This window comes from Thermobia domestica, chromosome 9, assembly GCF_964235325.1.
Source record: "Thermobia domestica chromosome 9, izTheDome1.hap1.1, whole genome shotgun sequence".
Classification (NCBI taxonomy): Eukaryota; Metazoa; Arthropoda; class Insecta; order Zygentoma; family Lepismatidae; genus Thermobia; species Thermobia domestica.
Genome location: NC_137462.1, coordinates 54,201,285 through 54,217,508, shown reverse-complemented (window position 1 = coordinate 54,217,508; position 16,224 = coordinate 54,201,285). Strand labels below are relative to the sequence as shown.

The following is a 16,224-nucleotide window of genomic DNA, read 5'->3' as shown; positions in this document are numbered from 1 at the left end:
GATTCTCTACTATACCCTGATAGTAAAGCTTTTAGAACATGGTTTAAAGAACGATAATTCTAGACATGAATGAAAAAGGTGCAACCTTCAATTTGTGATTGATTTCATAATTTTAATTATCTGTTGTGTTTGCCGTCTGTAATATGTTGGTATAGTGTGTTTGTGTTTTGTGACATGCATGGTATTTGGCAGCTTTTAATTAAGCACATGCTTGATGATTTCCAATTATGTGAATGCCCTGTAAGCTGGTCACTTAAAGCACAATCTCAGCACAAGTCTCTCTAGATAATAACTTAGTCGGCTGCTTGCTGACATAAGTTTATACTCTTTCGAACCTCATGAGATGTTTACGGATTAAATCAAATCATTGACGGTGATGTTTGGGTTTTTAAGTCAAAAGATAAATTCCAGCCCCAGAGTGACACAGATACAACTATGATATAAAATGCAGTTACACACACTGCTATCCCCGAAATGTCATAAGGTTTTATACTATTACTTTTGCTGAGGTTGTTACCTGAAGTGCCTGTTGTTCTGACATAGAGCCACTCACTCAAAAGCCAGACCTAGAAATGCGGGTTCGTGTGCAAATCGGAATTCGATCAAAGGATGGAAATTGTCAATTCAAGCTTTACATAATAAGGAAGCTCCTTGTATAAGTTAAGCTGTCTTTAGCACATTCACAGACGAGATTATATAATAATTCTTAACATTCTACAATGAATTTTTTAACATGAAATTTTGTGTAATAATTTTTGTTTGTTTGTTCACTTTCTTCGTGACAAACAATATTAAATTTGAAAAGTAAAGTATAATATGAATAAAGATTTTAGAATAAATTTCCAACAGTAAAGGCATAGAGATAAGAATGACATTTCACTACTATATGACAGAGCATTTTCATAATCATTAAGGTTCGAAATAAGTATTAAGATTACATCTTGATACATACCCTTTCCGTCTTGACATTTCCCTAACATCATCGTAGTCTGACAATTTCCGTAGATAAAAACGAATTATTTTCATCTTAGAACATAATATAAATCATATATTGTTCGTTAATATTATGAACAAAATGCTAATAATAGAAGAATTATTATGTATGATAAATTCAGGAATAACCGGTTTTATATTACACCCATTCTTCTATTGATGCAAATTCCTTGTTCCATTATGTTTCTGCTCTTTGTTTATATGTATATATCAAGTTCAGAAGTAATATATATATATATATATATAGGGTGTTTCAAAACAACACCGACAACGTTTGGGAGGTGATTCCTGACACTAAAATAAGACAAAAAGTATAGACCAACTTGGGTGCACAAATGCTTTCTTTCGGAGTTATAGGCTGCCGAAAACATGAAAAAATGAACTTTAAAGGTCCATAGCTCTAAAACTGAGACCTACCGTAGTCGGATCAAGACTTCACTTAGGAACTTAATAGATACCCTACCCAAAAATAAATGTTTCAGAATCCTAAGGTACTCACACAACAATTTTTATACAGGAAGTTTGGCTACGGGCATTTAATTAGAAGTACTCACCAACTACCTCTATAAAAACTGTTGCGGAAGTATAGCAGGATTCTGAAACTTGGATATTAGGATAGGGCACATACTAGTTCATAAGTGAAGTCTTGACCCAACTGCGGTAGCTCCGATAGTTTCGGAATTATGGGCTTTTAAAGTTTTTAATGTTTTCGGCAGCCTGTAACTCCGAAAGGAAGCATTTGTGCACCCAAGTTGGTCTATACTTTTTGTCTTATTTTGGTGTCAGGAATCACCTCCCAAACGTTGTCGGTGTTGTTTTGAAACACCTGTGTATATATAATAGTTTTAAATTCGTACGTAATACTATATATTTTCTATATCTATTTTTCTTCTATAACGCATTAGATCCCTTTGGAGATGTTTCGTATATGAAGCTAAAATTATGATTTAAAGGAAAAAAGGGCTTTTGAAATCAAGTTAAAAATTCACACATCTTCTACGTACATTCACTACACAATGTTACATCCCTATAAATATGTACCTTACTGTACCTCGTATGGTAACAAGATAGTACGTATAAGGACAGCTTCCCAGATGTTTTAAATCCCAGGATTTGTTGCTAATAGTAGTGCTATCTTCTGAGGAATGGTGGAAGTGATTAAAATAAAAGAAGGAATGCTTATTATGCCTTGAATCCGAAACATGTATATATACATTTGGGGTATCCCTAATTATCTTTGTGAGTTCAGTCGTGGCTATATGATTATTATACGTGCTTCCGGCGCATTAAACCTAAGTTCCATTCCTTGGTGGTTGTTCATATAGTTTGGATGTCACGTTAAGCTGTAATTTCAGATCTCATATAGTTTTGGTGCTGAAAGAGATGTTAAACTCTCAAGCAATTAGCCAACGAATTATCTGTATCATTATAATGGACATGAGTAACGTAACTTCGACGATCATTTATAATTTCGTGCATAAAATTGACGTGTAAAGCTTCAGACATTTGTATCAGTACATTTGTGTAATAAGTTTATGCATAATAACAGAAATTACAAGAATTTGCCAAATAAAGTGAAATTTATGGACTGCCAGATTTGAATAACTTTTAGTTGTTTTTCGAGAACTTGTGTTGAAGAAGTGAAATTGAGGAAGAACTTGAGGCTTGAAGAACACATGGTTTTTATGCAAAAGATACCTGTGTTACAGGGGCAGATGCCTGTATAAGCAATTATAAAAACTACAAAGGATATATTTCTTCGGATTGACATAATTTATTTTTACCTTAACTCACAAAAAATTACTTGTCTTTCCATATCCCCCGAAGAAGACAAACAGGATGCTGGCTGTCGAAATTATTAGCATAAAATGTTGGAATTATAACATTTTGTATGTTATCTTTATACAGTAATAATTTGCCCATTGCGTAGTGTAATAAAATAGGACGGACTAGTACATGAAAGGCAAGTATCCTCTAAATTATGGAAGCTTTTCAGTAAATTCTTAAATTTATTCCGAAATTTGGATAAAACAATATGCATCAGTGAGTTAATTTTAACATTATGAGTTAGACGTGTTACGTATATATTTGGTCTAGGAATTAATTCGTGCGGGTGGACAAGAGATGGCGCAACGAACGGAGCGTCCCACAGTTCCGTGTATCCACACATGTGTTGCAAACCCCTGTCATCGCGTATCGTTCGTAGTATAGGGCAGTGGATTAAAGCGTCAACAACACCAGTTTGTAGTTAAGTGAACATGGCGCAATTTGTGCCTGATAAAGTGTTTTTGCGGGGTGTCGTGCTGCATTACTTTAACATGCAGAAAAGTGCGACTGAAAGTCATCGTATTTTGGTGGAAGTGTATGGTGACCATGCTCTAGCTGAGCGAACGTGTCAGAAGTGGTTTGCACGGTTTAGAAGTGGTGATTTCGGCTTGGCAGACCAAGAGCGAGCTGGACAGCCAAAAAAATTTCAAGACGAAGAATTGACAGCATTGCTCGAGCAGGATTCGTGTCAAACGCAGGAACAACTTGCAGCAGCATTAGGCGTTGATCAAACAACAGTCTCCAAACGCTTGAAAGCCATGGGAATGATTCAAAAGATGTCACATTGGGTTTCACATGAATTGAAAGACAGAGACGTTGAAAGACGAAAAACCATTTGCGAATTGCTGCTTCAACGACAGAGCAGAAAGGGGTTTCTGCATCGAATTATTACGGGTGATGAGAAGTGGATCCATTACGAGAACCCTAAACGAAAAAAGGCCTGGGTGAAACCAGGTGAACCAGGTCCATCACAACCAAAACGAGATATTCACTGTGCAAAGATTATGCTGTGCATATAGTGGGATATGAAAGGTGTGGTGTACTATGAGCTGCTGCAACCGGGTGAAACTATGAATGGAGAACGTTATCGACGACAATTAATGCGTTTGAAGCAAGCTTTGGCCAGAACACGACCAGAATGGGAGAACAGACATGATAAACTTATTGTTCAACATGATAACGCTCGCCCACATGTCGCAAAACCGGTCAAAACCTATTTAGAAAATGTCGGATGGGAAGTTTTACCCCACCTGCCGTATTCACCAGACGTTGCTCCTTCGGACTACTACTTGTTCGATTGCATGAACAACGATTTGATTGGACAGCGGTTTACTTCTTCAGAAGATATCGAAACATGGGTCTCTGACTGGATCGCTTCCAAGGATGAGGACTTCTTTCGCCACGGAATCCGTACATTGCCTGACAGATGGGCGAAAGTGGTGGCTAGCGATGGACAATATTTTTCTTAAGGTATTTATGTATTTTGTGTTTGTACTACAGCTTCAATGTGTGCGTACCAACCGCACGAATTAATTCCTAGACCAAATATATATATGCAGAGATTGTGTGATTTTTATCGTACCGATTTTGAAGGGTACTCATCTTACGAGAGACCTCGCTACTACCACTGATGATCTGTTGGACTTCCAGCACTGTGGAGTTTCGCCTAGTATCATAGTTTCCATTGGAGCAAACTGATAAAACCGCACAAGAGAATTTGATCCCACTTCACCCTGCAAGCTTTCCAAAGACAAGAGAATGATATGCCTTTTCAGCAGGTCAAAGCCGCAGAAGTCGATTGGTCTGGCAAGAGAGCTGTTCACAAGAATGTCTTGGAATTTGGATAATACGAATTCCTAATTCCCGTTCCATTTCGTGGGAAAATCGCAGGAAATATGACTTTAAAGCCTTGTCCACATGGATGCCCACCTGGCTGGCGTCCTCACCATTCAATTATCGGATATCTATCCGAAAGGTAGATATTATAATGGACTCGAAGTATCTTGCATTCACTTTACACATCAGTTTTGCGTACCATCAACTTTCCTGCAAAATTTAATTCCATATCAACCACAAACCCACACAGGAAACTTTTCCGACACTGGCGAACAAAGTTGCAGAGATCCTTGGGATCGCGGTCACGGTATGTCAATAAGAGCAGCGTAGTGAATTTCATGCTTCATCCGTTGTGACAACTGTTTGCCTATTGGATTCCGGCGCGCGCTTTTCATACAGTTTCCTGTAGTTCGTTATTCGTTCTGCACTGTGATTCTTGAACAGATGATGTAAGCAAATCTTACGGACACATCTCAGCCAAGGCTTTTAGAATGATTGTATTCACTGTTTAACCTCAAATTGAATCGCTTGCCCATCTTGCTGTGAATCAGTGGAGTTGCCTGCACACCAGGCGATGGATCCTTTGAATCACTACGAGTGTCACTTTCTTTAGACGTATCTTTGTTGTGCATTTTGTGGGCGACTGTTTCGTCGCGGACTTCTAGTTTCTGTAGCGGACCACTATAGCTTTTTTAAAGTAGTTATCCCGAATGATCCCCTTCTGACACTGTATCACTGTGCCTATGGAGGAAAAACTAGGATCGAAAAGGTTCATCCTCTCCAGTTTTAATTTGAACGCTATTTTACGTCAATTATCCACCTCTAACTTCAGACTCACTTCTGCTCATAAAAAGCAGACATGTCATTTCCCAAATAGCACTGGAGTTGTTAATTCGGTCGGATACAGACCGGACAAACTTAGTTCTACATATAGGGGGTACGGTGGCTCAGTGGTAGAGCGTTCACCTCTGGTGCTTGGGGTCCCGGGTTCAATCCCAGCCCCCGCCAAGTGAACTTTGTGGTGGACAAACACCGTGCTCGTGGGTTTTCTCGGGGTACTCCCGTTTCCTCCCACTTTCTTCATTTCACCATTTCACTCATCTCTCATTATCACCGTCTCCTTTAGCCTAACCGGCATAACCGTGGGACGTAAAACGTACAGATTTCATTTCATTTTTTAGTTCTACATAGTCACAAATTCAGTCGTAAATACAAGGTAATCTATCATAAACAATATATGCTGTACTATCAAATATACTGAGCTATAAGTAATCTTTGACATCTACATTAGAAATTTTTTTTTTTTCAGCCAGAGAACGTGCTCTTAACCAAAGACACACCTCCATTGGTAAAAGTAACAGATTTTGGCCTCTCAAAGATCGTAGATGAGAGCATAATGAAGACATTTTGTGGTACCCCAACGTACATTGCACCTGAAATCCTACGAAATTCAGGATGCTACACTGCAAAAGTTGACATTTGGAGTATGGGCGTTATTTTGTTCGTGAGGTTTGTATTTTTGAAAATTTAATTAATTTTTATTAGAAGACTTGAAGGTAATAGAACAGGTTACACGATTTAAGGGTCAGTACAGATTGGTTGTCTTACAGGTAAGTAATCCACATCTTATTTCATATCTTAGTAGGGAGTAACAGAAGATGTCTTAAGTCAGGAACGTTAAAAGTGTAAAAAGAAAGAACCAGTAGAATTTGGTTACAATGTGATACGAAATGTACATTATGTGAAATGAAGTTACTGTGATATTCAGTATAAAAATCAAGGTTTACTTCTTGGACTGCCTAAATTGAATCTTTTTCCTTGGCGGCATAATCAATGCAACAGCTAGGTTGTGATTGTGTAGTCTAACTAAAGAGCACCGACTTAAAGAGTGAGAGAGTGTATGGCTGTTCTGGGAAGCGGGTAGTGGTTAACGCATCGGTACGGTGCGCTGAAGATCCCAGGTTCGAGTCCCAGTTCAGTCATCCAGTTTTTCACTTTGTGTATCATTGAATTCACACCTACAGAGGATTTGGTGTTAAAAATCCTCTTTCATTAATATATAATTTTCTTTTATGAGTTTAGTATACTAACTTTCTTGTTTGCCGTTGAAAGTGCTATGCAAAACTTAGAAATTGTTGTACTAATTCGCGTTGGTGTTGCAGTTTGCTACGCAAAAAGCAAAATAAAAGAAAAATACTATATGTTGAAAGAAGAATGAAAGATTATTTTTTTCTGGAAAATAGTCAAAACGTAATATTACATACACTAAAAAGGATTATTATTGTGATTCTTACTCCATAGGATGATAATCCAAGTAGAGCAAACATTACATTAGATAGTCATTAATTGAATTTTTCACCCGAGCGTTAACGACGAAACAAGTTATCACAAAGCAATAGCTTCCTTCAACGCTAACCACACATAGGCGAAAATTCAAATAACAACCTTAAACTTACGAATAGAACCAAATCTCAGCATCATTTAATCTGAAAATCAACTGACCACAATAATTTGCTAACATTGATATATATTTTGTACCATGCACAACCAATTGGCAAAACACGAGGCAAGAATGTCTGGTCAGAATAAAGTCAATGATAACGCATAAGTAAAGCTTATATTTGATATTAACTATGATACTTACATATATTTACAAATGATAAGTAATATTTTGACTACAAATAATTTGGATGTTTACTATTTAAGAAAATATAAGTAGATATTCATGATTGTACATTTTTATATGCACTTTTGTCGCAGCGAGTATGAAAAGTCTCCTAACTCCGAAAATGTTCTGGCGCCCAATGATGGCTACGTCACACAGTTTTCTCCTTGTTCTCGCCGTTCACGTGAGTCCCGCCTACCAAAGTGACGTAAGCACAGGTAGGACTGATTGGCTGCCGTTGGTTGCCAAGGCCTCTGGCTGCCTCGTCTGCTCGTTGTTGCTATTCCGTGCGAGAATGCACAACGCTTAGATACACTGTTTGTTTACAGGTAGCAGCCTTTTAAAATAAAAAGGAATTAAATTGTCTAAGCTGGGTAAACCAAAAGTAATGCACAAATAAAAGTTCTTTCGCTAAAGTATTTCGTGGGATAGGGAAGGCAGAAAGTAGGAGGAAAGATAACAAAAATTAAAGAATAGGGGAAAGCTGTGAAGCGTCTTAGTGTGCGTCGTGTTGGAATGTAGGTTCACGTGATGACATATTAATCAGGCTGAAAGCAGGTGGAGTTAATGGTGGAAGAGAAAACGTTTCGGAACGAGTAGATCGGCATGTAGGAATCGGAAGAAATCATAAATGAAGCGTCATCCGTCCGGAAAATAATAACCCGCTTTATGATTAAGGAAACAGATAATAATTTTGAGAAAATAATATTTTACAGCATACCTTACACTACTTTTGTATATAGTAAACATATAAATCAACACATTGCATAATGAGTTTTTGTATCCCTGTTTCATATTCCTTTGCAGCCGGTTCCTTGAGAAAAGAAGGAACCTCTTTCAAAACTTCATTGTAAGTACTCATTAATCAGCCATACTCATTAATTTTGCGTTAATCTTGTTTTTAGTTATAGTCAAATAGTTTTAATTCAAAAGAAAAAAAGTGCAGTTTTCCTTTTTTTATTCGAAAGTTTTGGACATATTTTATGTAGATATAGGAACGTATGATGCTTGTTTGCAGAAAATTGGTGGGTCTTTAAGAAAAAAAAAGAAAGAAGGAAAATAGTGACAGTTTATATGAAAACAAAAGCAAAGTTATTATATAAAAAAAGCAAAAGAAAAGTGGTTAAATTGGTGAGAAAAAGTCTATGTTGGGGAGAGGAAGGTTAAGTTCACAAGATTTTTATATGATCATCGAAAGTTTCTCTCTCTCTCTCTCTCTCTCTCTCTCTCTCTCTCTCTCTCTCTCTCTCTCTCTCTCCTCTAATCCAGAACCTGTAGGATTCCCAAAAATGCTAATTCTATTTTATTTGAATTATGGAGAGGTAGTAGTTAATAATAAATTGTGAATTTCCTGACATTAAATGTGTATATTTTATCATTAGTCTAGGTGGATATTTCCCATTTTCAAGCGACTATAAAGAGATGCCATTAGAACAGCAAATTCTACGAGGCCGTTATTCATTCCCAGATAAATATTGGAAAGGAGTATCCGAAGAGGTTAAGGATCTTATAACGAAAATGTTAGTGGTGCAACCAGACAGAAGAATAAATATAGATGAAATACTTACACATCCGTGGCTTCAGGTGGGTTAGATGAATTTTAAGTGTGTGTCATTCACACAGTTGACTTTGTAGTACATAATATTTTGTGCTTTTTCTAAGAGTTCTCATTTTCTTAACCGTGATTAAAAAATGTTCCACCGTGCCGGTCTACTTGTGGACTTAAACTTCTAATTGAAGGTAGGCCTCTTGTATCTGTGCATACTTGTTCTAACGGTCCTTCCATTGTATGTAATAGGTTTGGAAGGTTTCACCTGGTATTGCTTAAGAAGTTCCTCGTCCTATTAACCATTATCGTGTCTGAAAATCGATAACATTAATTCGCAGCTTTAGTTTGGCCAAAAGTTACAATTCGTGAGATTATTCCCGTGAGTATGGATTCAGAACCTGTGGTATTTTGCATTTGACCAAAACTGAGATGGACGTCAACATGATTGTGGTGAATCTACCAGGACCTTAACTTCTACACATCCTGTCTCTCGTGACGAATTGCGTCGCGAAGGCGACGAAGGATGTGTAGTAATGTTGAGTGATGGTTGCCCTTTTTAGTCATGAGATTTTAACTGCAAGGACAGTTTTGTTTCTCAGATCATAGTCGTATACACACATCTTGTTACCAGTAATAATCGATTTCATTAAATCAAAAGTAGAATTTTAATATTGTATTAGACTTCTGGCAACCTTGAGGCGCAGTTGTTCCTGTTTCTGTGAATAATAGTAATATGCGACAATAAAAATAAAAATGTGCTTGCATTTATACTTCTCTGATGAGCAAAAAAAGAATCTGATTTTCATAAATCGATTATATGGATCTTACAATAAAAATCGAGCAGGAAAGTTTTTTTTTTTTTTTTTAAATCAAGGTTTTATCAGTCGTTTAATTATTTGATCATCGTGGGTAGATATGGATTTATTTCCTTTTTAAATTGACTGGTTGCATAAAGTAAGAACATTAAGAAACAGACTCTTGAAGATGAAATGATACGCGTACAGTTTTTATTTTTATTTTCACTTCTACTACGCGATTGTTGTATGAGTTGCTTTTCTTGTCTGCAAAATAATTGGTATTTAACTTTTCTTTTACTTATTAGGATGAAGAGATGAAGCGAGAATCGCACAGAGTGATGGGTTTAAACGAGGATGTAACTATGAAAAGTGTGACTCAATCTGTGACTGAAAAAATGTGTGAACCTCCACGAAAGAGACCTAGACTGGGCAGAAATGCTAAAATGGGTCCCCAAGAATGAAATCTATATAGAGGGTTGATCTTGTGTGAATGTGTGGATATGTTTGCGTCGTTTTAATAAAGCGACTTGATTACTTGAAAAATTATGGAAATTCAAAATGTGTAATGTTTCATTGAGACTTCCGTCTGAATGAACTATCATTAAGACAATATACTTTTATGTACATAATATTTATATATTTTTGTAATAAAACTGCAGTCTGTGCAAGTTCGAGTGCTTCCGTGAAGCGTAGTGCTGCATAATGAACCACCTGAGTATTCTAAATGTTATATATGCTAAATTGATACCTGTTCGTTATTTAGGGTGAATAAGTGTAATTATCTATCCTGCTTATGAATGAATGCATTATAAACATTGTTGTTAAGCTTTGAAAAAATTTATGAAATGAGAAGACGCTGTGAACATATTTTTTTACCGTTTTGTGACGTTTGTTGTTGCAATAGGATACATATATATAATGAATTTCGGCGAAAAGATAATCACAATTTTCGACTCGGAACTAACAGTTCAGAGAACATAAAGCGAACATACGCGTTTCATCGTATTACAATCCACGAATCAATCTCCAAATCTGTTAGTTGGAATTTAGGTTGTATAGTTTTTAATTTGAAATAGACCCTATTTACTTAAAGATGCTATAGCATATAGATTGAATAAATGAAAAGAATTGTTTACTGTGGTATCCAGTTGAAAGGTGAGATTTTTTAAAAAAGATTTTTTGTTGTGAAACTTTATTCTATAGTAAGCTTTTCTATTGTGAATATGAAAGAGTATCTGTATCATATTACTCTGTAATTGTTGAAGTTTAGATCTATATTTACTGAGGGCAAGATAATTGTAGTGGTACGTTTCGTAGTATTATGAAAGTGTTTTTGCAGGCTGTCATTTGTTTAACATCATTTGATATAGGATTTTTTGCGTGCTGTTTGTCAGTGCCATGTTTCGCATTCAAGGATTATTTTTTGATGAGTCAGTACCTACGATTATGTTCATAAACGTGTTACTATAATTGTTTTATTTTTATATCCGCGACGAAAAATATATACTGTCATATGTATTTAGCATAGAATTTTGGAGAATCTTAAATAATGTTAATATATCGTATTTCAGCTTATTATTGGATGAAGTGTCTAAAATGTGCTTCTTCGGTTCTGTACATAGTTTTTGATATTAGCATCTAGACTTGAGTTACAAAGGAAGTTCTGCTACTTTTGGTACTTAACAGTGATTTAATGGAAGGTTCATTAAGTTTGCATTTAACTGGAAAATAGAGATTTAGTTTGTACAGGAATATATTAACTTGAATATTCATTCATTGAATCAGTTTTCCTCTGTATCATTATTACTTGAAATAAGTACTTTATGGCCGAATAAAAATGTTACCTTTGTATCCGTTTAAAATCGAAAATACGTTGAATTATTTCGACACTCTTTGATATCTTCATCAGTTACACACCGCCTAATTACTTCATACTCTTGTAAACTATCTTCCTAGTGTAAGGTAACCTCTAAAGGAGATATAGGGACGTGAATCATTGGAAAACAATCATAGTTCAAATGTACACTCATGTTCAAAATTACTGTCGCATGTCTATAAATATGTTGTTGTAGGAATATAATTTGATAACGATTTCGTCCGGTATTTCTTATAATGTTAGTATGTGTATAATAGGCAAAGACATATGTGGCAAATTTCATGTCAAAATAGCAGTAAATAAGAACAATAAAACGACAATAAAACTTTCTTGTCCATTTATCAACATTTTGTTTTACTCATTCTAATTTTCGTATTTGTAATTCTTTTCCTATGAAATTTACCACAAATATACATTTCCCGATTATACACATAGTAACAGTATTAAAACTAACCTGCAAAATTACCAAATTACATTTCAACAACAAGACAGTTATAGATATGCGACAATCATTTTGGACGTGAGTGTACAAACAGTTCCGGTAACTTAATGATTCTTTTTCATACTTACACATTTTCTTTGACTTTTCATGTTCCTTCAGCAATTTTGCCGTTAGGGTTACGCATTTTGTTTCTCTTCAGAATCAGTTTGAAATTCCTATATTTCGTTCGCTGAAACTACTGCGAATTTGTCGCCAAATACAGTTTCAAACAGCAGGCGAATTTAAGAGCCAGCCTTATTAAAAATAATACAAATTTTACCATTTTTCTTTTGTTTGTTTATTCATAAGTGAAAGGAGATAACAAAATGCAACTTACCACAATCATAGATAATGCTATTCTACAACAGAAAATATGAACCTGAAGAATGTTCAGTGTTGCCATCCCTAGAAATTACAGTATTGCCAGAATAACAATTCCCCTAAAATCTAAGTTAAGGCAGCGACTATAAGAACGAACTCAACTGCATTTGATTACGCATCATGTTGTTTTGGTTTGCTGGGAACTACTTTTTAAATAACATTATTATTTAATTTTAATAACTGTATGTTAAAACTATTTTGTTTATTACAAACCAAATACAACTATTATTTAAAAAGTAGTTCACAGCGAACCAAAACAACATGATACGTAATCAAATGCAGTTGAATTCGTTCTTATAGTCGCTGCCTTAACTTAGATTTTAGGGGAATTGTTATTCTGGCAATACTGTAATTTCTAGGGATGGCAACACTGAACATTCTTCAGGTTCATATTTTCTGTTGTAGAATAGCATTATCTATGATTGTGGTAAGTTGCATTTTGTTATCTCCTTTCACTTATGAATAAACAAACAAAAGAAAAATGGTAAAATTTGTATTATTTTTATTAAGGCAGGCTCTTAAAATTTTCTGCTTTTTATTTTAGTAGTAACAAAGCAGGCTAGACCAAGTACCAGTTTTTACGAAGTTGAAATTACTATTAATGGTGTGAATTTTTATTGGACCAAATAAAAACCGGCTAATCGTGTTACCTTAATTCATTTTCCATTTTATTATTTTCGAGTACTTCATTTCCACAACGAAACTGATAAAGCACTGAAATTACTTGTTCAACTGCAATACTAAAATATGCGTGTCGTTTAACGTCTGGTGTAATTTCGTTGTTGTTAGATATAATTTTCTTGCTAATGTTGAGAATTCTTGCCACAAATCATCTACTTACCGTAATTATACACACTGATGTCGGTTGTAGATGATTAGCTCACATTGTACGCAATACTGTTAATGTAGCGTTCCTTAATTCCCATATTCCAATTATTCTATAAAAATTAATCTTAAAATAATCATTAAAAGGAGGAAATTTGATGTTAGACATCATCCGAAATTTAAGGAAACTCCGATGCACTCTTATTTATAAATGTATAACATAAATCTTATTCTTTATCAAGACTGTCCTTCCCCAAATTTAAGTTAGGCTTTTTAGTTCTTATGAAAAATGATTTATAGACGAGTCTTTCAATATATGACGACGTCGTTTGGATAATATTTACTTACTTAATAGTATGTTTGAAAACTTGTAAATGCTTTAGCTACCTACTGGATAAACCGGAAACTGTTGTATCCTCTTGTTTTATATTCCTTATATGACTATCAGTGTTCCTTTTCGTCATACTTTCTTTGTCCGAAGGTGTTCAAATGGCGCTTCGTAAATTACTGAATGCATTGACCTACTAGCAAAATAACTATTAAAATATGTGAATTACTTTTGTTAGGGCCTAGATTTAAAAGCTACTTTGAGACCGATATTTTGTGCCATCTTCTGTAGATAGTGAAGGTCAAAATCGGAAGGAAACCCATCATTTAGATTGGATCTATTTGATTTGTTGAAAAATTTAAAGCCTTTTTTGTAATTCCACTCATGAAATGGTTATTTCGCGTAAATTGTATACCATTCGTTTATATTTTCCTGCTTGAATATTAATTTTTAAAATTCAAAGAAATAATTTGGTCCAGACGTATAATGATGTGGATTTGAAAAATAGAAAGTAAGATGATGGATTAAATAGAATGTAGCAAATCGTCTGCGCTCCCGCTATTTGAAATGGTATTTGCTCAGTAGTAGTTCACAGTAGTTTCAGTGAACAAAACACAGGAAGTACAAACTGGATTCCAAAGAGAAATAAAACACCCAACCTCGCGGTAAAATAATTTAGTTTTAAATGAATGCATGTTGCAGAAAATTAAATATGAAATCTTTAACATGTAACAGTTGTTTTACTTTATTTATTTTTTGTTTCATTCAGTTATAGAAATATTAGATTTCATCCTGTCTTATTTTATTTCCTGTTGTTGTGAGATTTTCGGCAAAGATGTGTGGCCGAATTGTATAATTATTTTGCTTTTCACCTGAAGTACAATTGTATAAAGAAATTTTGTATAAAATGTTTTGTCAGGAAGAGAGCGTAGTTGTATAAAGTGACTATTAAATTTAAGTGTTATACAAATATTAAAAGAATGAAAAAAATACCGAATAAAAGAACATACATAATTAGTAAATCATCTTTGCTTTTTACTGTTTCTGTAAAACTTTGAAATAATACTCATACTTTTAGAAGACGGTTTTTCTTTATTTTTTAAAAAATAATGTAGGTTTCACTCAACCATATCATCTATAATGTCCATACAGCCACGATGAAAAATTTTCCGTGTGTGTATAATTTAGTTATTAAACGGAGCCTGTTGATTATACCCTGGCCGGCGAACGATGATTTCTGACAGCTCAGCTCGCGAGGACGACTGAGGAGTGCGGTGTTGCCATGTGCTTCTCGCGCAAGAGAAGAATCGTCTGCTTCCTCGTTGAGGGTGAGAGGGGGTGAGTGAAAGTTTGGCAATGTGCTGTGGTTACCATGGAGACGCGACAGGTTCTGAGCCTTAGGTTGGTTGACCTGCTGTCTTCTGCTCGCTCGCCGTGGCCTTGTGCAAAGCTGTCAGAAATCATCGTTCACCGGCCAGGGTATAGCAGGCTAGACTCTCATTTCGAGTCCTGTTGGAGAGAGAATTTTCAGTGCTGAGTCAGAATGGCAATTGGAGAGCTGTTTGAATTAAGAGGTTAATGAACTCCATAGAAAACCACAACTACGGTTCCTGTTTGATATCAGACTATAGTACGCGGCAAGTGATCTGGCGTATGCCCTTTTGAGCTGCTCTCACGTTGGCCTAACCGGTGGCAGCAATATTGCCAGCGCAATGAACTGGAAGACCGCTTCGGCCGAAACTAATGTATAAACTTTAAGCTTCTGTTGTAAAGGGTGTTTTTTCTAGAGGCGGAGAAATTTATGTTGCAATAAAACTTTTTTTTATTTTCTGTGGTATTAATGTTGGAATATGATTTAAGGCATTTTGCTACCTCGGCTGGCACGTACCACTATGAGCAAAATATATGACGCGTCTTTTCATTTTTAAGTTTTTTGAAACTCCAAATATATATGAATCTATGCTAAGTATTAATGTATAGATAGAGCAAATAGTGGAAATTACCTATGGAAAAGGACGAATTGGTAGCACAATCGTAATTAAAAATAGTCTTTGCCGTAGAACAGGCTCACTTCACGTAAAAAAACAAATAGCTTAATTAGTTAAAGCAACGAGTCTGTATGCTGAAGGTAGTGGGTTCGAACCTCATAGAAGTGCCAGTGCCATTGTCATTTTTATTCTTATGGTAATTTTATTTACTTTTTTCTTGTGGGGAAAGATTCAAATTGTAACATATGTGTAAAACTCATGACGATACCAAAAAAAGAAAAAATGTTGTCGCACTTGTATTAGTGTTCCTAATTTTGTTCGCAAACGGTTTCGTAATTATTTCCCCTGTGCTCACTGCTCACAATATGCTCGCTGGTGCATAACGAATGTTTTCCAGTAAATGTTAATTCTAATTTGGAAGATTTCATAAAGTTTCACCATGTTTATCACTAGATAGTCTTCTAATCTACTTATTTGGATATTTTGATAACAGTTGTCCCTATTAAATGTTTAATTTTCCCTAGATATTTAATTACGGAAAAGTTTTACAATGTATTTGTCTTAAATTGACATTGTTTTGAATTTACCACATGAGGTAAGTAGCCCGAAGGAGAAGAACTGAAGTAGCTGATATTCTACATAAAAGCAACCTATTGTAGAATGATGATGCTTCTTACC

General features: G+C 35.2%; 1 protein-coding gene across 1 annotated transcript in view; it reads left to right on the top strand.

Annotated features, from left to right (window-relative positions):
• Window positions 1-14,583, top strand: part of LOC145694656 (serine/threonine-protein kinase Chk2-like) — a 47,965-nt gene extending 33,382 nt beyond the window's left edge. The window contains exons 6-8 of the mRNA XM_081771099.1: window positions 5,966-6,165; window positions 8,704-8,905; window positions 9,973-14,583. Coding sequence (XP_081627225.1) covers window positions 5,966-6,165; window positions 8,704-8,905; window positions 9,973-10,128 — 558 coding nt within the window. The 3' untranslated portion in view covers window positions 10,129-14,583. The remainder of the gene's footprint in view (window positions 1-5,965; window positions 6,166-8,703; window positions 8,906-9,972) is intronic.
• Window positions 14,584-16,224: the final 1,641 nt, after the last annotated feature.